This window comes from Peromyscus californicus, unplaced genomic scaffold (assembly GCF_007827085.1).
Source record: "Peromyscus californicus insignis strain IS unplaced genomic scaffold, ASM782708v3 Scaffold_9__1_contigs__length_137607984, whole genome shotgun sequence".
In the NCBI taxonomy this organism is placed as follows: Eukaryota; Metazoa; Chordata; class Mammalia; order Rodentia; family Cricetidae; genus Peromyscus; species Peromyscus californicus.
In genome coordinates this window covers 56,635,738-56,661,112 of record NW_026294617.1, presented here as the reverse complement: position 1 = coordinate 56,661,112, position 25,375 = coordinate 56,635,738, and the positions used below count along the sequence as shown (strand labels likewise).

Genomic DNA, 25,375 nt, shown 5'->3' with positions numbered 1-25,375 from the left:
ACTTTCATTATAACACAAGTATTAAAATTGTAAAATATATTATTTTCCTTCTCAAACCTTCGTGAAACCACAGACAGCATCACGAATTTAGAATTGTCTTCCCTTACAAGTTTCACAGAGTTATACACTTCATTGTTTTTCTAAAGCATAATTTTACTTTATAAAAGTTTTTCTCATAAAACTGTAAAGGAACTTTTCAGATACTTGCCTGAAATCCAAGGAGCTTTTCACTAGGCTTAATGTGCCTCTGAAATTCACATTCTGTGGGTTGTATCACTTTGATTCCATCTTCATAAAAAACGTAGAACATGTTCCCAATTCCAAGACCTTAGGAATAAAACACATTTCAAAAGTTCAAAATAGAATTATCAGAAACCTTTACAACAAAACCTGAGCGCCTATTATCTCCCCAGCAATGCTATATTGAAGATGTTACATAATGCTAATAAAACAAACTACAGGGACGTCTCTGCAGGAGACAACACAGGCATTTTCCTGGTCTTCCTGACCTGCAGTGAGGTGGATCCCTTTGTAGAAATCAGTGCATGGTTCACTGGTCTCCAAACAAGCACAAACGAAGTTATGAACTCTTTGACACAGAGATTATAATGGAATACTACCCTAATTATTGTGGGTATTAGTTAAGGGGTAAAAATCACTGATGAAGAATAAATTCCATTGTAGTATTTATCATAGTTCCCCAAGAAAGAAAGAAATTTCACTCATTTGGGAGGTCACTGTGTATAAAGACTTTTAGAAATGAAAAAGACCAAATGTACAAAATTTTGGAGAATATAGACTGTCAAACATTCTACACCCAGATCTTAATTATCAGTGTTTATTTTTTTTAAATTCATAGTTTTAAAAGTCTCTTTCTCTACTCTGAAATAAACTAAATTTTTATAAGAATCTGTAAATTTTTAACTAAGTATTTTAACTGTTGCCTATTACAGATCTGAAGGCATTACATATAAAATTGTCCACTCTTTCATAAATCCACGGCAAGAGGCACAGGAAGGTGAAAGGATGCCACTTGATAGGTGGGTGAGGTTTGCTGAAATCTAAGCCCTGAAGCTCTTACCACAACTTAAGAAACACTTGCCCTTGGAGAGTGTTTACCCACCTGGATCTCCCATATCCTCATGCACACCTATTTGGAAATCTACACACCTGTACAAACAAATTATCATTTGTCCTGAGAAAATACATACATGTAGTATGGGCCCCCCATATTGATGAGCATCTGTATTGGAAGTATACACTTCTATCTGGAAGCGTCCATATCCTCATTTACACCTGTCCATGGGGATTATACATCTGTCTAGGGATACTATGTACTCATGTATATCTGTCCTGACCACATACAAACCTGACTTGTAGCTCTTACATATTCATTTCTGCATGCCTGGGAGTCTACAAATCTGTCTGGTCACCCATGTGTACATGCTTATCTGTTCTGAGAGAGTAAACACTAGTTCTGGGTACCAGCATGCTTATCCACACCTGTCCTGGGAGCCTACACACCTGCTACAGGCTGCCAATACTCATGCAGTCTATTCTCTGTGGATTCAGCCTCTGCTTATATTCACTATACTCAGATCTAACCCCTTGGATCTTCCTTTTCTAAACTGGGTGGTCAGTTTATTTTTCTAATTATATTGTTTGCTTCTAATTTATTCAGCCAACTTATATCTTACACAGTGCGTGATCTTAGAAGGATGAGGCATGATACTTAAATCTTGATAAGTTGAAAAGTCAATTGTTGGTTAAAATGCTTAAGTTCTCAAAATACCCATAAGGTCTAAAGTAATTCATTTAAATTTTATCAGCAAAAATTGACTAAGAATTTTCATGTTTTTCCATTGAGACCACTGCTAGTCTTCTAAGTCCACTATCAGGCTTTGTAGCCACAGAGGAACAAAATAAATTTCATCATTTATACAAATACTTGCCCATGGAATTTAAATGATATTTAATCTTGTAAATCTGCTACTAAATATAAAGTCATACATTTTAGATGTATAGAATCATATCTCTCTATTTTCATTATTGAAAGAGAAATATATTCAAAGATTAATTCTGACTTTATGTTCTTTTTGCATAGTATGTTTTTTCTTATAGCACATGGATTTACAACATGCAGCAACTCATATGGATTGAAACGACTATAGATTAGTTCAACAATGATCTGTTAATTGTATTATCAAAGAATACCACATTAAGAGAAGATATTCCTGAACAGTAGCAGATATGACAAGACCTACATACAAGCCATATTTGTCATAAAAAATTCCATAAGAAAGAATTCATTCATTGTCAGCTTTAAGCTATATATATAATGTGTATATATATATATAATGTATATATTAGTATCATAATTATCCACACAGTGGCTCATCTCAGACACACATTGAAAGGAACAGTAATGTAAATAATTCTGGCTGATGCATTGGTAGTGAGATGGTACACATTTCTGTACTATTAGTGCCTGTAAAAGTCAGGACACCATCATTCCCAAAAGTCTTTACAGCAAAAAATGAAACAATAAGCAAGATATATTTTCTGTTATTTTTGGGACTGAACCCATGGCTTTGTATATAAGCAAGTGTTACTTTAGTAAGCATAACACAAAGACATTATTTTCATATATATATATATATATATATATATATATATATATATATATATACCTGTGTGTAACATAATATAAATTTCACATACACATAACAAAGCTTAAAAAGATTGCTACTTTTTATTTGTGTTAGTAAAGCCTACATGTAAACACTAACTGGATTTATATATGTTATACATTAGTAACCATCAATTTAATATTATTGGTTCCTGTATATTGCTGTTGAAACTTAACAATCCAACATAAACAAGTCACACTGTGGTGTCTGTCTGAATTGTGCAGAAACCTCTAATGTACTTCATGTTTCTTATTATGCTCTTCTCAATTTTGAGTGAGTAGCCGTCTACCTTGAGCTGCTCCTGATGACTGCCATCATGAATTAGAACACATGTGGAATGGACAATTAGTTATCATCCAGATATCTGCTGATTTTCTTGAACTATTTTCATCCCTCACCTCTCTTTATACTTCCATTACGGTTTTCTTTTTTTATCCTGTTTTTCACATAACATACTCAGTGGGATCCCATTCTGAGTTACTGAACTGATTCAATTTCTGAGTTGAAGTGTCCTTTAAAACACCTAATTTATCCAAATCACACATGTAAGGCTGCAACTGTGTTTCTTATATATAAAATATGAATTCACACTAGTAATTTTATAAATCATAAAACATATCCCAGTACACCAGTCACAAGTAAAAATATAAATAAATATCTTTATCTGAGGTTTACTCTGTTTTCTTCATTTTAAGTTTCTTCAGTAGAAAAATAATCCCTTGGTGTTTATGAAATCATCCTGAAAACACTTACTTTTGGGCACAGAATTATAATTGTGAGATCATAGCCCATATTAGATTTAGAGGTAAGAAGTGTATGGCACAGCTATTATGAGAATTAAATGATATTGAGGGGTACAGAATTAAAAGAATGATTGGCACACAATAAGATTTTAAGAAGCAGTGAATGTTGAGAATTTAATGATGCTATATCTCATGGAAAGGATGTACAATGCAGGTAAGAAGTCAGTTCATCACTGTATTCATTTTTCCTCAAACCTAATTGGGTTCCTCGTTCTGTGTTAAACTTCTGTCTTCTCTACTATATCCAATTTTATATCTTCTTTCCCAAGAATTCATGAACCTACTAAAATTTTAATTTGATTTTAGAGTAGAACATTTCTCATACTTTGTCCTCCCAGATTTCCCCAAGAGCTACCTGTTCATATTCATGTATAGTAAAATGTCATTCACATTTTCTAGCTCAATCTTCTACAAAGACAGTGTGTTGTTCTTGAAGGCTAAAAGATGTGATGTCGTTTGCATCTTTAACACTCAATTCATAAACAGGTAAGTAAGCCAGTACCTGCTACTAAGCCCATCATAAAAAAAAAGTTTGAAAAAAATGCTAAACAATTCAAGTCTACTAATTACTTTTGAAAACACAATATTTAAAACAGTGTTGTATTCTTTAGGTAACATTTTGGCTTTCTTTTACAACTAGGACTGAACCCAGGGCATTTTTCATGCTAAGAACCTGCTCCAAAGCAAAGCTCTCCCTGACCTCATAAGTACTCAAACAAGTTAGCCTCTACATACTCAGTGTTTTTTCAAGTTCTAATACATACATCCATATGAGAAATAACATTTGTAAACAATATGTAGTGCTGCAAAGGCAGAGGGGTCCTGATTCTCAGAATAAGGAATAATTAGTCCTATAGTTTTTAACTACACTGAATTTTATTGGGTGTCCAATGCTGCAACACATTACAAACACCCTGGAATTCAGTGAAAGCTTCTGCCATGCTAGTTCTAATATCTCTTTTTTGTTTTTCATTTTCCATGTGTTGGTGGAGACATACACATGAATCATATCTTTCCCAAATCAATTGTTAATCTAGCTGTTAATCTATAAATTAGTTCATGCTTACCTTAACTCCTTTGTATTCTGTTTTCTTTCTATACAGAGTGTATAGAAGGCACAGAAATAATTATATGCCCTCTAATGAGTAGAATGTATTTCTGATCTATACTGAACATTTAATACAATATTAATGCACTGAAGGACTATGGTTGCAGTGTGTACTTGTATCTAATCCCTGGGGACAGGACACCAATAGAGTTATTTTATATCCTGTTAACTCTGATATTAATTATAAACAATACATACATTATGAAATTTGTTCCAATACAACTTGAGTCATTTCTAGATATTGGGTGCATATTTAAGCCAATGTTTGTGCCCAAATACAGAGCCTTTCTTCAAAAAGCCAACAGGGCCCTCAACCATCCCACCACCAGGTAAAACACAGGCGACAACAACCGTGAGGTGGGGACACCTGACAGGCAACACACACAGCCAGCAAAAGGAAGCTGCCCGAGGTAAAAAAAAAAAAAAAAAAAAAAAAAAAAAAAAAAGGTCAAAAAAGCCGCCCAAAGATATTGGACCTGCCTCTACTGAATGTACTAGGCTCTCCTGACTCCCCAGGGGAGACCTTGGCTTGGAGGAGGTGGGAATGGGGGGTGGTTTGGGAGAGAAGGCTGGGGGTGGGAGGAGGGGGGACAGGGGAATCCGTGGTTGATATGCAAAATGAATAGAAAATCTCTTAATAAAAAAATGTTTGTGCCAACAACAACAAAAAAGAATCTTGTAAAAATACTTTTTTTGGATTAACCTGTCAAATGGCCTTAGTATATATAATATGATCAGTAGCAACTTAAAATTCTATGATGATTTGCTAATCAAAGGTGTATCAGTGGATTTAAAAAGTTACAAAATATTTACTTAATTAATACTGTCTTTCCATTTTTCTGTGGCTATTAATATATATTTGCATACATATATATTATATATGCAAAACTTTCAGTATACATTCACATGTTACAAACAAAATCTCATTTTTAGCTAAAACTTTAATATGGACATTTCTAGCCTTGACTAGGACATTTTCTTTTGTGTTTTCAAATGTTACCATTATTTGTATTATAGTTTTGCAGCTAAATATGTCTTCAGACACTGGAAACAATCATATTAATGCATGAAAATAATGTCTTTGTGTTATGCTTACTAAAGTAACACTTGCTTATATACAAAGCCCTGGGTTCAGTCCCAAAAATAACAGAAAATATATCTTGCTTGTTGTTTCTTTTCTTTTCTTTTTTTTTTTTTTTTTTTTTTTTGCTGTAAAGACTTGTGGAAATGATGGCATCCTGACTTTACAGGCACTTTACAGGTACCATCTCAATACCAACGCATCAGCCAGAATTATTTACATTACTGTCCCTTTCAATGTCTGTCTGAGATGAGCCAGTGGGTGGACAATTATGATACTAATATTACATAACGATTGTGAATTGGTTATTATAAATTAATAATTCTATCATTTATAAAAGTTAAACCATATGGACTTTTTCATATACTTTAGGTTGATTCCCATATCACAGACTTGAAGAGGGAGTGCTCAGCATGTGTGGAGGAGTGCTGTGAGTAGTTAAGTGATAAAACAGTTCATTTAATTTGTCCAGCAGTCAACTACTAGAACCAGGTCTGTGATCCCTGATCTCCTGCTCAGCAGAAGTTGTACTCTCCATCGTAATGATAAATTGAAATATATATTTTAATGGTCAGAGAAGTAGGTTTTGCTCTTAAGAGGATATATGGTATAAAGAAATACTGAAAGGTATGTCAAGGCAGGTTTCAGCATAAATGAGCTATGTGCATTTGAAGGTGAAATATTCAAGTGGAGTAAAAAGGTGATGTGGTCACGTTAGAACTGCTTCAGTGATAAGTTACTAAAGAAGACCGTGACGGAGGCTTGAAGAGCTTAAGGTAGAAAGCCAGAATGCCTTCTCTTTGGCAAGAGAAGTGAGAAGGCCATTTTCCTCAGTCTTTTTGACTAGCGAAGAGGACAACAAAAATCGTGTTCCTGAATTATATTGTATAACATTTTTTCAATGCTGTCTACTATTAAAAAGCCAAGAGCAGCCCTCCTGAGTATTCATAAGAGCTATACTTATTTTAGAAATAAATATGAAGACTGATACAAAGTGGCAAGCCTGTGTTCTATAATGAAACTATTTGAATTATGCTTCAACTTAGTAACTAATTTTTCTAAAAAATATAATCATTTCATAAGACAGTTGTATAATTATTCTTATACTATGGAAAGTATAGTAATTTCAATGGCTTTTACTATTTTGACCTACTTTTAAACTTTGAAAACCACTTAAAAATGTTATAATGGAAGGTTTTGACTATTTTAATGCATCAAAGTGACGTGTAGTGAAGTAATAATTACTATGTTTTACATTCACTTAGGTGTGTGTGTGTGTGTGTGTGTGCTTGCCTGTATGTGTGTGTGTGTGTGTGTGTGTGTGTGTGTGTGTGTGTGTGTGTGTGTGCTTGCCTGTATGTGTGTGTGTGTGTGTGTGTGTGCTTGCCTGTATGTGTGTGTGTGTGTGTGTGTGTGTGTGTGTGTGTGTGTGTGTGTGTGCTTGCCTGTATGTGTGTAAGGCAAAGCATGCAAAAGAAGGCACAAGAACAACTTATAGAAGTTGTTACCAGGCTTTGCAGACTCCCCATGTGAGGCCTTACCTTTTCAGAGGAGGAAATAAAGGGTGGGCTGGGGGGAAGGCTGGTGAGGGGTCGGGAGGAGGGAAGAGAGGGGGATCTGTGGTTGGTATGTAAAATGAATAAACAATTTCTTAATAAAGAAAAAAAAAAGAAATGGGTTCTCTCCTTTTACCCCATGTGTCCCAGGATCAAATTCATGTTTTCAGGTTTGGTTTCAAGGGCCTTTACCCACTGAGCTATTTGATGTCCTATTCAAGTGATAAGTATTTTTATAGCACCAGGTTTATACTAGAAAATTGTAGTAAAATCAAATGAAATCTCGAGTCAAAGTGAAAATAAGCCAAATATTGAAACAAATGAGTTTGCAAATATAGTCAAATCAAGTCAAGAAATCACAACAATATAAAATATAATTTAATTTGGTACCTTCTTCTCTCCATAATATGTTAGCTACTGCAGCATGTCAAAAAAAGAAAGAGAAGAGAAAAACCAGTCAGGAAAAGTTAGTTGACTAGTGATAAGAATAACTACTATCGAGGTCAAAATCTAGAAAAGGAGGCATCTGTACGTGCTGAGGTGTACTTGAAAGGCCTCCACAGCTCAGCAAGTAGTGAAGGTGTGAATGGGTGCACATTTTTGAAATAGCCTAGTTTTTGGAACAAAGACTTAGTAACAGACTAAGAACATTTTTACATCCCTAACAGAGGATAGTTCAGTTAGTTTTTATATACACATTTAGAACAAATATTGGTAGTTAAAACTATTGAATTAGTTGACAATTTTAAGTCACCAATAAAAAAGTTATAATTTTCCCTGTTTTTACAATATGTAATATTCTCCCACAATGGGAACTACCTGTAATGAAGCATCATTCTAGAAAATAAGGGATCCTGAACATAGTTTGCACTTATTTTTATGTAGTACATTCATTCATTGTTTCAAACCAGACATACCGATAACACATGTAAAAGTACTTTGCTGATTTCGGGACACACTGAAAATCTGTGAAGATAGGTTTATTAAATACTAAATAGAGAATAAACCAATAGACATTTAAAAATTAGAACAGCAGTAATGGTAAATGCCATTTGCCTTTTTAAAATTCAAAGGTAACAGTCTTTACAATTTTGTGAAAAAAATACAATATAAATTAAAAGAATAGTTAAGTAACAGAAATTGCTTACAAAAATAATTATTCTCTGGGTGTTGACACTCATTTTTCTTAAAATAAGTCAACGTAAGTGTGGAGCCAAAACTACACAGTTTTGTCTTGTTTGTTTTATTGAATCAGTGTCTCATATTATAGCCTTGACTGGCCTGAAACTGATCAGGTAGCCCAGGCTGGTCACAAATGCTCTGCAGTCTGCCTGCCTTGGATACTTGCATGTTAGTATTACAAGTATAAGTTACATTGTTTAGCTAAAAATTTCTACAAGAAATGGGAGCTATGTTAAGTCACAAGCATTCAATAAGAATACAAATAAAGTGAGTCGATCAGGGCAGTTATGTGGGAAGATACAAAATAAATGATGACAAATTCATATTCTTCTTCTGAAAGGACTAGAAGACACATTATGTCGTTCATGCCTGAACACTATAGCATATTGGTGACTCCCTGTTATACAAAATGTGGACACATCATGTACTGTGCTTATTAAATGTACACTTGTTTTTAAGACTGGGACAGTGAATATGATATAGATAGAATCTGTTCAGATATTACAGAACTTTAAAATGCACATAGCAGGAATTAGAAGTACAGAACACTGGCACAGCAGCCACTTAGTACCCGCATCCTGTGATTAATACCACAATGTGTACAAAAACAAAAAATAAATCACTTGGACTCTAATTACTCTGGTCAAATAATCAAGGTCTCTTCCTTTCACATCTTTCCATTGCTTTTTGCCAAAATTCATATGAAATATACATAAGTAGACAACAATGTTTGCGATCCATTCATGACTATGTAATACAGAAATAAAAATTTGCAGCATGCTTATTCATCCACATTAACATATCTAATCTGGCCTTCAGATAGTACCTTTTTGTAAGTTTCAGGTATGAATTTCTACCATTTAAAATGTAGAAATGTTAGACATGATTGTGTTCTGCCTGATACGGGACCTGAAAGAGCAGCAGATGGTCTTACCGTCGAAGCCACCACGCCAGCATGTACGGACTCCCAGGAGGTACCAACTCTTACACCCAATATTATGTCTTCCTGAAGCTCCTACCAGAGTTCTTCACCTAGCATATTCTTAGTGAGTGATTTGTTTGTTTCGTTTTAATATAGTCTTATTATATTACCTATAGATACCCTGTCTGTAAATGAGAGTTTAGATTAAGTAAAATAGTCACATAACCTGATGAAAGACTTAAATTATTCTGTAACATGACATAAAAGTTATCAGTTCTCATCCATTGGACAATAAGCTTTTTAAAATTGTAGACCTCACAGTTCAATACTTAGTAAATAAGATTGTTTCAGAAGATAATAAACACATTCAATTGAAAATTCAGATCAATAAGACCTTGATAACTTAATACTCTATTATTAATTATTTTACTGATTTACTGTACTTTATATATTATGAGCCTGGGATTCTCTTTTTTTGAGACAGGGTTTCTCTGTGTAGTTTTGGTGCTTCTTCTGCATCTCACTTTATAGACCTGGCTGGCCTCAAACTCACAGAGATTCACCCGGCTCTGCCTCCAGAGTATTGTGATTAAAGACATACACCACCACCGCCCGGTGAGCCCCTGAGTCTCTTTAAAGTGATTAGTCTCATACTGATATGCTCTATGAGGAAGTGCATTTGCAGAGTTGGAATATTATAAAAGCAACAGTAGTAAGACAGTTAATGACATAACACAGTGCAGAACAGCTGCTTCCCTTGTCCATGCCTGCATATGCTATCTGGGTTTCACCTCAGCATGTCTGTTCCTTGCCTTTCTCCTTGTCTGAAAGCCTACAGTTTTTAACACTGCAAGACATTTTTTTTGATAAAGTGCATTCATGTGAGCATAACATTTAAGCTAAATGTCTTATTGTCTGCTTTCTTTTTAGATTTAAGAAAATGACTTAACATTTCCATTAGCAAGTAAATGTAAAAAGACAAGCTTAAGATAAAAATTTAATGTATCTAAAAATCTGTAGGGTTAGCATTATAGAATGAGACATTTCTTTGTATGTACATATGGGAAATGAAATGAGCTGTTTTAAATGCTATTTTTAGGCTAGAAACTATATTAGCTATGTCAAGTTCACTGACTGCCATATGCTTGATTCAAAGACCCATTTAAAGGAAACTAATTTTCTTTTTACCCAGAACGAAGGCAATTCCCCAGTTGCTAGAGTCACAACCTGTGTTTTATAATAGCAGACTAGGCTACGGTGTCCAGTGTCTTTATTAGGAGGTGATCATAAAGTGGCCAGGAAATGATATCCCCAGGTTTAAAGTGATGAGATGGGATAATCCAATTATTGGGTTGGGGGGTTGTAATAGGCAGGCACTAAGAAACTATTCCAGAAAATGGAGAATAAAAAGAACAGACGCCTTAAGATTATACAACAGATGGTTCTGTGAGGTATAAGGTGGACCCTGGAAAAGAACAGTCTGTGCAAGCCAAGAGAGGTGTCCATGAGAGAGTGTAAGTTATCGACTGTCTAATGTAGGCTTTCAGACACTGAATAAGAGCCCATCACTGACCACTGTATAATGTCAGCTTAGTGTTCACAGAAATTTTAAAATAAGAACTAATTTAAGCAGGAGAGAAAGTTTACTACTGGCAATTAAGTGCCTGTGATATATCCCAAATGAGGTGAGAGCTGTTGCTCTGTGAAAAGTATTGAAAACCACATGATACCTAGCATCACCTCCCAGGAAGCATACAAAATACAGAGGCGATATCGTGGTCATTTCCAAAAATGTCTAACTTACTGGTTTAGAAAAAAAAAAAATGTACTGAGTAGCACTGGTACGGCTGGGCAGGTCCCGGACTGCAGCCTCTTAATGAATTGTGTGGCATTAATGTGGTTGAGAGGGTTGAAGACAGCTGTCTACCAAAGTGTTATGTGGTGTCAGCAGGCATGGAAGTCTCCTAGACAACACCCTATCATGAGTCACTCTCATCTGGAAGGCTGAAATGGGCAGCGGAGTTAGATTTTAAACAGGCTCACTGAGAATGCTGGTATCTTTATTTTTTTTTCCGTTAAGAGATTTTCTATTCATTTTACATACTAACCACAGATTCCCCTGTCCTCCCTCCTCCTGCCCCTCAGCATTCCCCCAAACCCATCCCTCATTCCCACCTCCTCCAAGTCAAGGTCTCCCATGGGGAGTCAGCAAAGCCTGGTACATTCAACTGAGGCAGGTCCAAGCCCCTCCTCCCTGCACCAAGGCTGCACAAAGTGTTTCACCATAGGCATTAGGCTCCAAAAAGCCAGCTCATGCACTAGGGACAGGTCCCAATCCCACTGCTTGGGGGTCAGCCATCCGATCAATGCTGGTATCTTGATGCTAGATGATGGCAAGTGGTCTGAATTCTTCACTGTCCCTCTGGTCAGGGCTATACAAGTGTTCTCCCATTCTGGTATGGAGCTTCCTCTAGAATGAATTTTCTGAAGCTCTCAGGCATAGGTCATAATGCCCCTATAGCCTGGCTTAAAATCATTTTCTTTTTCCAACCTACACAACTGAGACTTTCCCTGCCTCTGTGTTGCAAGTGACTCTAGGCTAAGTAAGATAGAAGACATTAGGTAATCAAGTGTTCAGCAAGTAACCTTAGACCTACCTATTCTTAGTACAAGAAAACAAAATTTAAGAATACTTTTTAGCTAACACAAACCAATCCCGACCATTAGCACCCAAGCTCCCTAAACATGGAAATTCTGACTTCACTATTGTCTGGAAGTATGAATGAACTTTCATAATCCATCACTCAACTAATTGCTTAATGGCATACAATAAATGCTAACATTAGTAAATGTGTATTGGTAATTGACTATAGATAAACTGAGAAAAAAGGTGTCTTCTAATTTGAAGAAATGTGACAGAAGCCAAGTGATTTCATCTTTTGTTCTTCCACTCTAGAAAATACACCATAGTAGTAATCAGAGAAGTAACATAAAATGATTATAAAATATCTTCAGTACTCGGCATGTAAACAGTTGTTAGAAGTTACTGTCTATGAAGACATATATATCACAGAAAAAAAAAACTAAAGATGATCAAACTAATAAAAATATTTCAAAAGTGGAACACTGTAGAAAAGTATATTGCAGTCCAACAATGTGTCCATCTCTACTTCTTATCAGCCAAGAGATAAAACTATGAGAAAAAACACAAGACCAATTGGGTATTTATTAGCATATATGCAAATTAGTAAAAATAGAAAAACTTTGTTTCTCTAAAACTGTTGCATGTACTATATGATTTTATAAAAGACATTTTTTCTAGTTTTAGACAGGGTTTATCTGTCTAAATAATAATAGCCCCAACTGTCCTGAAATTCGCTCTGCAGACAAGGCTGCTCTCAAACTCAGAAACTCAGAGATCTGTCTCCTCTGCCTCCCAAGTGCTGGGATTACAGGCACGAGCCACCATTACCTGGCTATAAAACACCATTCTTCATAATACTATTTATTATTGATCATGTATTTTAAGCACCATGTTACTTAATATGTCTTTAACTGTACAATTAATATAGTTATATAATAATATAATTTTACATACAGGCATAATTATATAAAAACTGTGTCAAAACAATATCCATTCTTTAAAGGAAATGGACATCTTTAAAAGTGATTTATCAAGGTAAGTACAGATTGTTAGATATTTCATTCAGTAAGTTACAAATTATAATTTCAAAACAAATAAATTAGTGATGCTTGGCCATTCTGGCAAATGCAATATATACTTTAGTAAAATTAGCTTAACATTACACTTAAAAAACAGGACAGATATAGGGATACAAGGTCAACAAAACATGAGCAGAATAATCTCTGATGTAGGTTAGAAATACAGCTTCTGGAATCATTAACAGATACAGATAATAACTAAAATACATGTGGTATCACACTGAGCAAACTGTGCTCATATGGAAAAAAAAAGTCATAAAAGTTGACTCTGAGGTAACCTTGATGAACTTCATCCTAACTTATATTTGAAGAAAAATGTATTCCAGGATCTCTGAGAAACAAAGAGCTAGCATTGGCTTTATGAGTATCAAACAAGACAAAATTTCAAAGTCTTTAGAACAGTGTTTAGCATAAACACAATTCATGAGTATATGTATGTGGACACCTATAAGTACAACACATTTGCATATGTATAGATACTAAACATATTTTAAGCAATAAAATGTACACAGAAACATCATTAACGGCAAGTCCTTTTACTTGTGATGAAATATCAAGAAACTTGAGACAACAATATGTTTTTTGCAACAACTGTGGATAGGCTCTGGAGCAGAGGATCTGTGTAAAATGTGCAAACCCTTAGGTTCCATTTATAATACATAGAACTACTTAAATAGAATCGTCTAGATTTTCTAGATGGTGTACAGCTGCTTCCTCAGCACTGAGGAAGCTGAGGCAGGGGAACTTTAGTCACTTCTAAGGCCAGCCTTACCTATTGAAAATTACCTGTCTTTAATTGGAAGACAGGAAGGAAAGTTTGGCAGTACAGCTCAGTGGCAGAAGTCTTGCAAACATACATGAACTCTGAGTTTTGTCACTAGTACCAAACTGGGTAGGGATACTAGTATACAGAATGTCAGGGAAACATGGGCTTCAGCAGAGCCATTATTTTCCAGTTGATATCCAAGAGGACAACACCTGCTGTAAGGCTCCACAAACCACTATATTGAGATTGCCTACATAAAAGTGCAGGAAAAAGTGGCCCAAGTCAAAGTCAGTCATGGAAATTTTAATACAAGGTGGCCAAGGCCAGGTCAAGCTTAATCTACATATATTAATAATCAAATTACACACGAGTTTTAGAGGTGACATTCTAAGCATATGGAACATTAATATCTAAGATCGAATAAAAAGAAGACACTTCGGTCCCACAAATTTAAATAGCAACTTAGAGGCTGTGGCATATATTATATCTCTTGTCTTTCTCTTTGAAATATTAATGCTCCTGCTAAGCTAGACCACTATTTCTAATTGTTTCTCTAGAAAAAAATGGATGTTGTAAAAGGGCCAAAGGAACATCCTACCCCGTTCTTCTGTAGTCTGTGCCGCATCTCTACACTTCCTTATTCTGTATACTCCCAAACGGTAGCATCTGAACTAAGAAGAGAACAATGCCAGCTGCTCCATGTATTATCCAAACCAGAAAAGGGTCAAAATAAGCAACAGCAGCAGTGATGTTCTGGCAGTTGCCATTACGGGGACAGACTGGAATGGAAGGGGGTCAAAGATTCTTAACAGAGGAAATGCAGTGAGAGCAAATAAACTCAGTCAGCTGGTAGTGTGGAGAGAAGTTTCAAGAAAAAGAATGCTGGTGTCTACTGCAGTGGTTTTCAGTGCAGTCTCATGAAAGCACACAGACTCTAAAACTACAGCATTATCAAGCATGATGGATAAGATGTAAAGAGCACTTGCCCTTCTATCTATGTACATACTTTCCTAAAACAATTTATTTCTCATACTCACACCATCAGAAAGACGTAACATGAAAACTCAGTGCCAGCTATTGGGGTAAATTCTGAAAGATCAGAGAGACAGAACGAACCACAGCTCACCTCACCCCGCCAACTTCTCAGCCGATCCTGTTTCCTCAGACTGGAAGCCTCTGTGTCCACATCCAAATGGATCTCATCTGAACTGCTGCTAAAAGCCTAAAAGCTTAAAAGCCTCTAGTTCCTGGTACTCACACATTACATGTCTTTCTGCTTCCTACCATCACTTCCTGGGATTAAAGGTATGAGCCACCATTCCTGGCTATTTTCCAGTGTGGCTTTGAACTCATAGAGATCCACATGAATCTCTTGCCTCCCAAGTGACAGGATTAAAGGTGTGTGTGCCACCATTTTCTGGCCTCTATGTCTATCTAGTGGCTGTTCTGTTCTCTGATCCCAGATAAGATTATTAGGATGCACAATATTGGGGGACACGATAATACCACAGAAGAAAAATGATCATATTTTAATAAGACTATATATCTTATGTTCATGAAGTACATTTTAAATTTCAGAAAGAATGTGCTGTATAAACATAAAACACAAAAAACTTAGTTACTTTGAGCAGTAATAAAATATCTAAGATTTAAAATAAAATATTAAACAGTTGCTGTGCCTTCTAAAATTGGATCAAATAATTTATAACACACTATACTTTAAAATATTTTGATATTAAGTATAAAATAACTGAATTCATTTTTTTCTTTAAGAGTCTAGTATCCAAAATACATTGTTGACAGTTTTATTTATGTAGCGGTTTTTATCCATTATTCAGAGTAGAGTAATAATGATAATTGCAACCATGTGAAACATCTGAGTACTTAGTGTATGCCAAGGGTTTCAGATCACCAGACCCACTAGATATTCATTCCTACAAATATCTTCAATGACATTAACTTGTGTCACAGTTAAATCTAAAAATGTAAAATAACATAATCAAAATCTTTTGGAGGAAGTAAATAGTTGGAATTAATGCAATAATTTGCAAGTCAGAGCACGAGCTGGCCAGCTGCTTTTCTTGAGTATTACAAAAAATACTTCTGAAGCTCTGTAGCCAAAAGCATCCCTCACAATTTTTGTCCAAGTCACACAGGTAGATGATCCCCTAGGTTTTGTCACAGAAGGCTCTTTATGGTGGAAGAGTAACTTAAAGTTCACAATGAACTAGACAAACATAAGAAGCCTGAAGACAAAGATTTAGTCCCTGGTTATTTGTATATGCTTATCTATTATGAAGAAGTACTCTTGTAAAAATACTGATTTTCTTCTCAGAACCCGAGTAAGCTAGTAAAGCAAATTTTAGTATGCTTTTTGAAAATTACATTATGCCAAAAAATCTTTAGAAGGTAACCCAACTGCATACTGTTAACCCACATTATTGTATTCCATCAGGGAGGTGTAATGAGTTTCTAATACATACTTTTCCCCTGAGATTTAACAGAAAACACAAAGAATATCTCTCTTACTATGATGGAGATTGAAATTTGTCTAACTCGTACTTAGATAATAAAATGAAATGCACAAGGGCTTGATATGTATTGGAAATAAATTCCAGCAAAACCAAAGAAACCTTGCTTATTTTGATAAATCTTAGAAAATGCCTCAAAGACAAATATGCTGACGGATGGAAGGCATTTGCAGCATAGAGCATTCACACCTTTCTCGGTGTGACCTATTCCAGTCATGCTGTTAAAAAAGCCCAATGATTAGTCCACTTTAACCATGTCTTCGAAATTACAGGTGATTATTTTGTGATAATATTACAGTGTGATCCCAAAGTTGACCTAATGTAGAATATACTTCATGTTTCTTCTCTAGCTTGAATTTTCTCCTAAGTCTCTAACCCAATGGGGGTATTGTACAACACATTACAACTGTTTTCTGTCTCAGTGACTTATCACAACTGGCTTATGTGACTATCATGCATCATGTTATAGATTTGTTTGTTATAAATACAACCTAAACTAAATTTGAGCTTTTTGAATATTGAGAAATTATTTATAAAGTTGACTAAATGTCAACAACACATTTGTTGCTTACAGATAGAACTATGAACAAACCAATGTATTGTTTTCTGTAGGTATTTTATTCTCTTTAAAATGAAAGTTTTTAATGAGAATCTAAATTTTGTGAGTGTTTATTTTTCAGTTGCCAATTAATAAATAAATGGTGAAGTCTGTGGTAATATATTATGTCCCGAAATATATTGTGCACCCTAATAAAGCTTATCTGAGGATCAGAGGAAAAAGCCAGTCACTAGATTAAACCTAAAAGTCAGGCAATGGTAGCACACACCTTTATTCCTAGAATTCAGTAGGCAAAGATCCATACAGATCTCTGTGAGTTCAAGACCACATTGGGGAACCAGGTATGGTGACACACACCTTTATTTTTTTTTTTTTTTTTTGGTTTTTTTTCGAGACAGGGTTTCTCTGTGTAGCTTTGCGCCTTTCCTGGAACTCGCTTTGGAGACCAGGCTGGCCTCGAACTCACAAAGATCCACCTGCCTCTGCCTCCCGAGTGCTGGGATTAAAGGCGTGCGCCACCACCGCCCGGCCGACACACACCTTTAATCCCAACACTAACCATAGAGGTCTGGAGGTCTGTACAGACAGACAAGAAGTGAGATAGCTGGGCGGAGAGAGTAAGTGAGATGCAGAACAGAAAGGCATATATGTGCGGGTATACAGGAAGTAGGTCTCTTTGGCTGAGGATTTCCAAGTGGTAAGAATGTTGTTGCTGGTTTCTTTCTGTTTTTTCTGATCTCTCAGTTTTTGCCCCAATATATGACTCTGTTTTTTTTTTTATTAATAAGATTGTTTAGCAATGTGTCTTACAGAAGTCTGAAGTTTAATAATTCATACAATTTACAGGGTAACAAGTTTCATAGACATTTATATGGAACAAATCATCCAGGCGTTTCATAGACAGTAGCAGAAGGATCATAGGTTTGAGACCAGATTGTTCCTCAGTGATCTCAGACCTTATTACTCCTCCTCCCATAAACTTTACATCAAACAACTTATTGATATTGTGAAGAATTTATATAAGTTAAATCAATTTGTTTGTAATGAAAATTTGAAAATAAAATCCCAAGAGAGGTACAGCGAAAAGTCAGAACATACCATTTTCTTCCTAAACAGTGCCTAAATGCAGGGTCACCCCTTAACTCTACTGTGTGTGTTTTCTGAATGTGAGGAATATGCAAACTCAAATCCGGAAGATTTTGCCAATGCTATTTGCAAGGGTGTAAACGTGACAGTGGCAACAGCAATCTGCACTTAGTCCTGCTCCCATGCCCACTGATATTTTCACCTTTGGGCATCTTGTAGAAGTGAAGTGGCACTACTCTTTGACTGTATGGCAAATTTTTTTTATAAATGAGGAGTACGACAATGTAAAGAAAGTTCATTGGAAGTTTCGGCTTCCTCATCTCTGAAATGTCTTCAAAGACTACAGGTGAGTTCCCATTTAGGTTATGTATTCATAGGTATTATATGTGTATTTATTTAGCAAAATACTTTCCCAGGCATTAATTGTGTTACTATATTCCTTGGCAATTTTTTTTTCAGACACAGTAGCACACAGTTGTAGTCTATGGACCACACAGCCCAAGGAAGAGGATCACATGAATACAGGGAGTGGTGTCTAGTCTGGACATCAACCCTATCTCAAAGACAAATGCACAAATAATAAAAAGGATAACATATTGTTAATATATCTATCTTGTTTTCTCTGACATTCCATTATTTATTATGGAAGATAACACTGAAATTACATTCTGATATTATTAATAATATAATCATAATTAGTAAATAGATGTTGTTCCAAGCACGTATGTGCATATACACAGACTATATTCTTTACTTGACTATACTATGCTATTAAAATTACAATGTACATTTTTTTCTAAAGTATAATCTCCATCTTATGAAGTGAAACTATATCTAGGAAACATTTGGCTTTCTAATTGAATTAGAACATGTTAGAAATAGAAACCTAGATATTTCACCTACTCATTGTACAGATTTACTGTTCAAAATAATAGGAATGAACATAAATACACCCCTGAGAGAGACAGTGATCAACATGGAGAAGGGCCAATCTACTGGGATATAATTCATGCATGACTTAAATGTCTTTCCAGAAATCTAATATCAAAATTTCTGTGTAATACATGTATTAAAACAATCATGTAGTTGTAAAATAAGGATGCAGAGTAATCATCCTGTGTGGCACATTTCCCACATTCTATCCTTATCAGAGATAATGGTGCATAGCCTGGGGTTTGTCCACATTCCTGAAAATATTTCTACTCAACACAGTCACTGTGTAAAAATGTCACAGGCCAAAAGGACAGGAATGTACATTCTGAGCTCTCTGCACATGTTTAATAAAAATGTTGTGCCATAGGTTGACATTTCAACACTGTGAGGAAGTGTCTCATTCCAACTTCTGACCCTAATCTGGCTATGTCAAAGACACACACACATTTTATTTATTCTCTGTGTATTTACATTATATCTCACTGATTTCTTTTTCAGATAACCCTCAGAAAATTATGAAAAAAAACTGTGATTGTACTCTTTTAAAATTAAGCACACAGTTATTTGACCAAACTTCACTAAGTTTAATGCAGGTTTTGAAATTATAGAATCTCAAAAGGAATACCACCATTATATCAGTAAACTCAACAAAAATTTAACAAACTTTATAAAATTATCTATGGTTGTCATTAAAAATTTCAATAATTTTAAAATACAAATAAATAAACATGAGATTTATTTATGATATCTTATAAGAATCATTTTATGGCAATTTTGTTCTATACTATCTTTTGGAACATTTAAATGTAATTTCAGTACATATACTTTTTCTGTTCATGAAACTTTATATGTCTTTAAATATAAAGGCATGTAGACTTACATCATTAATTTTCATAATAACAGTGTGTCCTACTGTAAAGTTTTACACATTTATTTAACTAATTTCTTACTGATGGATATTGAGGTCCAGTAAAATACAATAACCAGGACTTCTTGTGTAGACTTCTATTCAATGCTATTTAAAATACTTAGTCAGAAGTAACATTTCACACCTATTAGTTTATTTCATTTGCCCACATAGGCTTGTTTCTATTTGGCATTTGTCTGAGGCACTGAGCACCAAGCAGCAAGCACCTCACTTTACCATTTATGATGGGCTTTGCCTACTCCTCACTAGTCTTCATTATATTTGTGGACCGTGAAGAAACAAATAATAAGCTGAGGACTATTCTACCTATCTTCATTTTTGCTTGATCACTTATGAATTTACCTTCACTTGATACATTATTTTCACACAGACATTCACAATATTTCATTGAATCCATACAGCTTTCCTTTTATGCATTTCTCCTTTCTTACAAATGGCTCATTGCTGTGCTTGCAATATCAAAATTTGCACTGATTCCAGGTTTGCATTGGCATATTCAGATAAGGCCATGCTTTAAGACCTTTAAAACGCCCTTCTTCTTCTAAAATAAACAAATACATCATAAAACTTTGTATATCCTGGATTACGAAAGCTTGCTGTTCTCAGAGAGAACCCGAGTTCAGTTCCCTATAGCCATTTGGGGCAGCTCACAACCAGTTTTGTAACTCTACCTCCAAAGGATCCAACTCAGACTTCAGACTACTATGGGCATCTGGACCATCCTCCATCTCAGTGAACATATTCATGTGTAGAAAAAACACATACATTTTTTAAATGTATTTTTTTAATTTTTAAATCTTCAATAATATTTTTAATTTTTTGCACAAAATAACTGCCTTTTGCCATGTATTTAAAGGTTTGCAAGTTAAATGACAGTTATTGCAATTTTACATAATCATTATCATCTTAACATCACATGCTTAAATGATTTACTCAAATCCTATTGTAGAATTTAACCCATTTAGAACATTCTTGTAGTGTGAAAAAGATGCTAGGAATTAGGAATTCCTAATATAAGAACAGCCAAAACTTTCTATGGAGAGTGGCACAGGGAACGTAGTGGAAGAACTATTCTATAGCAATGCATTTGCAGCTAATATGTGAAGGACCAATGATGGAAGAGAATACAGATTTAGAACAGACCTCTGAAAACATTGGAAACACTATGACCCAGTGTTACAAATGAATCCAGAAAAGGAAACCCTTTGCTAAATGGTACTAAGATGAATGGTCATCTACTTTTAAAACTAATTTCATTTCTAAAAATAAGTGCTCACTTCAAGAATCTTAAATTTTGTATAATAATAAACTTTAAACAAAAATATTGACTCATGTTATCAAAGAAAGCCACTTTTGATATATTTAACTTATATAAGGATTATTGTGGTAATCAAATATTTACAACTGTAGCCATATGGCAATAAAAAAGGAAAGAATACATAACATATAGATCATCATGCATATTTATTATATTTAGACCACAATGTGCTATTATAACACATTTGTATCCAATATTTCAGCATGTTCAATTAGCTGTATTAACCCCATTTCTTACTAAAATTCTGGCCAGATGTGATGTAATGCTTGCTTGGTTTTATGTAGCCGGTAGCTTAGATACTTCCTGTGGCAGACAGATTGCTCATCATGCACTTTAACCCCGAAGATGGTCTCCATCAGCTGAGCCCTACTGGGAGTGGAGATGTGGAAAGAGTTTGCCAAAGGCAAGATGTTTTCTTATAAATAGTATGTGTCCTTTGTCTAAACCCACACATGTGTTTCACACCATTCTCTCCTAATTCCTACTATAAGCACCACACAGCCCTCTAGGACTCACCCATTGAATTTTAGTTCCACACTCTAACCTCAACATAGCTTCAGGTTATCAGTTAGGGTCCTTCTTGGCAATTTGGATTTTCACTGAAAAAAAACTTACAGTGAGGTTTGGTAACAAAATCAGGCTTTGTAGCTCAAAATATTCAGGTAGAAGGGCGGTTCATACTCATTTCTCATCTTATGCTTTTCTTGAATTATTCTCTCAACAGTATCACAATACTAAAATATGAACTATGAAGAAAATGTGATTGATACTACTATGACTGTCCTATTATGTAGGAAATAGCTGGATTATTGCTACAAGGCTGTTGCTAAATAAAGTATGTATTATGCAATTTACTGAACAAGTAAATCCTTCTCCAATGTTCTATTATAAACATGAGACTCCATACTACAGTACATCTCCTAGAAAGAAAACACAAGTTGAAATATACTGCCATTTCATTGTCAGTCAAATATGAAGTGGTTGGACTTGCAGCTTTCGCTTTGACTATCTCTATGACATAGTTAATTTTGTGGGGTGAAGGAATCTGACCTTTATTTAAAATATTTCAATATCCACACAAAGGGAAAATTAGAACAGTGTTTACTCTTTTAAACGTGAAAAGAAATATTTCAAATACGTTTCATATTAATAAACATAATCGTATGTACTCATACCCATCTGCAACTATGTCTGTTTTTTTATTTATATGCATCATTCAATGTGAAATTTATGATTTCTACTATGCACTGGATTTCCAGGTTTTCATTTAAAACAAAAACTTGTTAACAAGTATCTAGAAGCTATTTTGAGAGAGTTGGTGTAAGAATGCACAGTGTGTTTCCCAGTCTGATAAGAACTTTATACGTAGTATCTAACCAAAGTTTCTTAGTTTGTTCATTTTTTATTTCCTATTGCAGCACAAGAACTAAAGCTCAAAGTGGTCATATTACAGACTCCACCCGCAGAACTGTTGGGTGATTTGAACACTGCCCTATTACAAAATTTACTCTTTTTTAGTTATACCAATGTGTATGTGTGTATGTGTGTGTTCACTTTCTAAAGGAAAAATTGCTTTGAAATAACTTTTGGTGGTTTTGGACAGTTCTTATTATTCTCTTAAATGCTTGCAAATAGAAAGAAAAAAACTGTGAAGGACAGGTGTGTGATGGTTCTTTTGGCTTTCTAAAAAACAGATGTCTGAATTCAAATGCTCAGTCTAAGTTTCTAGGAAGAACCAGAAGTAAGCCTTAACAAAATTACCCATCTTCCTAGAGTAGTCTCTGCACAACTACAGCTTTATTTTGTTGCACATTTTCAGCACTGCAGAGATCTGTCACATTACAATGACTATATTTTGGGTTTATTGAGCACCAGTGCATGTTCACATGTCTTCAGTTTGCATTTTTAAATGTAACTATAATAGTTAATATAGCTTCCACAACTACTTTATAAAATGCTATTTATATCAATATCATGGCACTGAAGAGGAAAATCAAAGTAATGAAGCCAAATCTTATGTAGAAAATCATAAAATAAAAATAATAAATAAATATATAAAACAAATACAAAGCAAGTTTTCAGTTACTTATAATTAAAATTTTAAGAAAAAAAGTTAAGAAATGATAGCTGTTTGGAAAAACAAAAGGGGTAAAGAAATTATGAGTTTGTTTAGGTTAGCAAGTTGGCTTTCATTTTGACTTTTATGCCTTAAAATTTATCTATTTAACTATCCACTTATACTTATGATTGCCCTTCCCAGAGAAACTATAGAAAAACTTGGGTTGATTGGCAAGTCTGGGCAGCCTTCTGATGATTCACTCGTACTTACCTGTGATAATTGGTGTAAGGGTGGGTAACATGACTATTTTGAGATGTTTCTACATTTATCAAAATTATGCTCAGAGAAATAGGCCCAAATGAGAGGTCCAAAACATCAGAGACTATCAAAATTGACATTAGTCAAAGAATGATCAATGAACGAAGGTGACAACCTGTTCAAGTACACACAGTCCAAGTCATCACACAGCCACACTATGGTAAATGTGAGCAGAAGATCAAGAAAAATCTGTCTTTGCCTAGAGGAGTTCACTTAATATGAAACCTTCAGCTCTAGCACAAATGTGTTGTTTTCATCATTCCCTTTCTGTGTCCACTGTCATGACACAACAGAATGAGTAAAATTAAAAATATTGCATCCCACATCACAGAATAGAGATAAATAAATATGTCATCATGACCAACAAGTTAAAAAAAGTTTAAACTGGAGGATACTCTAATTAGCCCGAGTTCACCACTACCCAAGAATGCTAGAACTCAAATACCCATTGGAATATATATGTATGTACACATGAAATAAGCTTTCAATGTGTATGTGTAGTCCGCTTCTATCCTAATTCTGGGGGATGACCATATGGCACATGTCATGATGACAAAGGATTTCTATTGCTAATGGACACTGGGGCAGGGAGGTTCTGCTGCAGAGGAGGTCTCAGCACAGCGGCTGCTTGGATGGCTGCTGCGCCTCTGGCAGACTCAGAAAGAGGCTGAGTTAAAACCGTCCACAAACACACTGATGATCATTTGAGGACATTGCACTTTACAAACGGTGTGGAAAAGGGACTTTACAAGGATTTAAATTTGCACATGAGCACCCAGGAAGTCAGTGTCTGGAACATCTTATGTTCATTGGTGTGCTGATGCTGGAGCTGGAGGGAAAATTGCATTAGCTGTCAGACATCTTCAAACCTATTTGAGTATTTTAAGAATTTTCTTCTTCATGAACACAGATTTTCTTTTTTTCTTAATTTTTTTTATGTCTGTGCCTGTCACAAACTACAAAGGACAGCACTATAAAATGTGCAATGTGCATGTGTGTATATGTATGTGTGCACACGCATGTGTTGGGGGGTGGGCTCAATACATACGGGTCTTCCTGGCAGAATCTTCCACAAAAAGGGAAGAGATGTCTTCATCCACGCCTGCTTCATTCCTAGCAATGCACGTGTATGCTCCAGTATCTTCATAGCGCACATTGCTTATGTGGACCTCACTGCCATTTGCTGGGAACAGAAGGCAAACGAAACTTGTAAACTACAGTTTCTGCTTTGGTACTGTGCATTCCGATTAAACAGGCAAACAGCTCACTGAGCTTGTACTAATTAAACCGTTTTCCTTCCTTCTCCCATACTTGGGAGATGTGCCAAATTGCTCCAGAGGCTCTCAAGTGTTTGTGCATTGTGTTGTCACTCCATTGATGAGAGCTTACCACCAGCAAATGCAAACACTCTACATTTTATAGCATTTCCTTTTCCTACAATGCATATTTCTTATTAGTAACTATCATCTTCTTGATATATGTATTTATATTTAAAACCCAATCTGTAAACTAACATTTTTTTTAGAACAAACAATAGCAATCTTGTTCACTTATAGAAACACATGTGAAAATCACTGGCATGGGTTGAGTGGATTCTATCAGTAAGTCTATCATCTCATTTAAGGAAATCCACTAATATGAATTAAATGAATTATATCAACATGTCTATTGTCTCATTAAGGAAGTTTACAGTGTACCACTGTCACTTAAGCAACCTTGTTAGATATTTGGAAATATTAGAGAAAGAGGATAGGCAGATAATAACATGATTGTCTGAAATTTCCCCAAAAACTTACCTTAAACTATAATTAA

The 25,375-nt window shown here is 35.0% G+C and overlaps 1 protein-coding gene across 3 annotated transcripts in view; it reads right to left on the bottom strand.

Moving 5' to 3' along the window:
• The window catches only part of Fstl5 (follistatin like 5), a 596,643-nt gene that overhangs the window by 133,243 nt on the left and 438,025 nt on the right, over positions 1 to 25,375 (bottom strand). For all 3 annotated transcript variants that reach the window (XM_052730071.1, XM_052730070.1, XM_052730069.1), the window contains exons 10-12: positions 24,612 to 24,746; positions 7,629 to 7,655; positions 209 to 327 (exon numbers count right to left, since the gene is read on the bottom strand). In XM_052730071.1, coding sequence (XP_052586031.1) covers positions 209 to 327; positions 7,629 to 7,655; positions 24,612 to 24,746 — 281 coding nt within the window. The remainder of the gene's footprint in view (positions 1 to 208; positions 328 to 7,628; positions 7,656 to 24,611; positions 24,747 to 25,375) is intronic.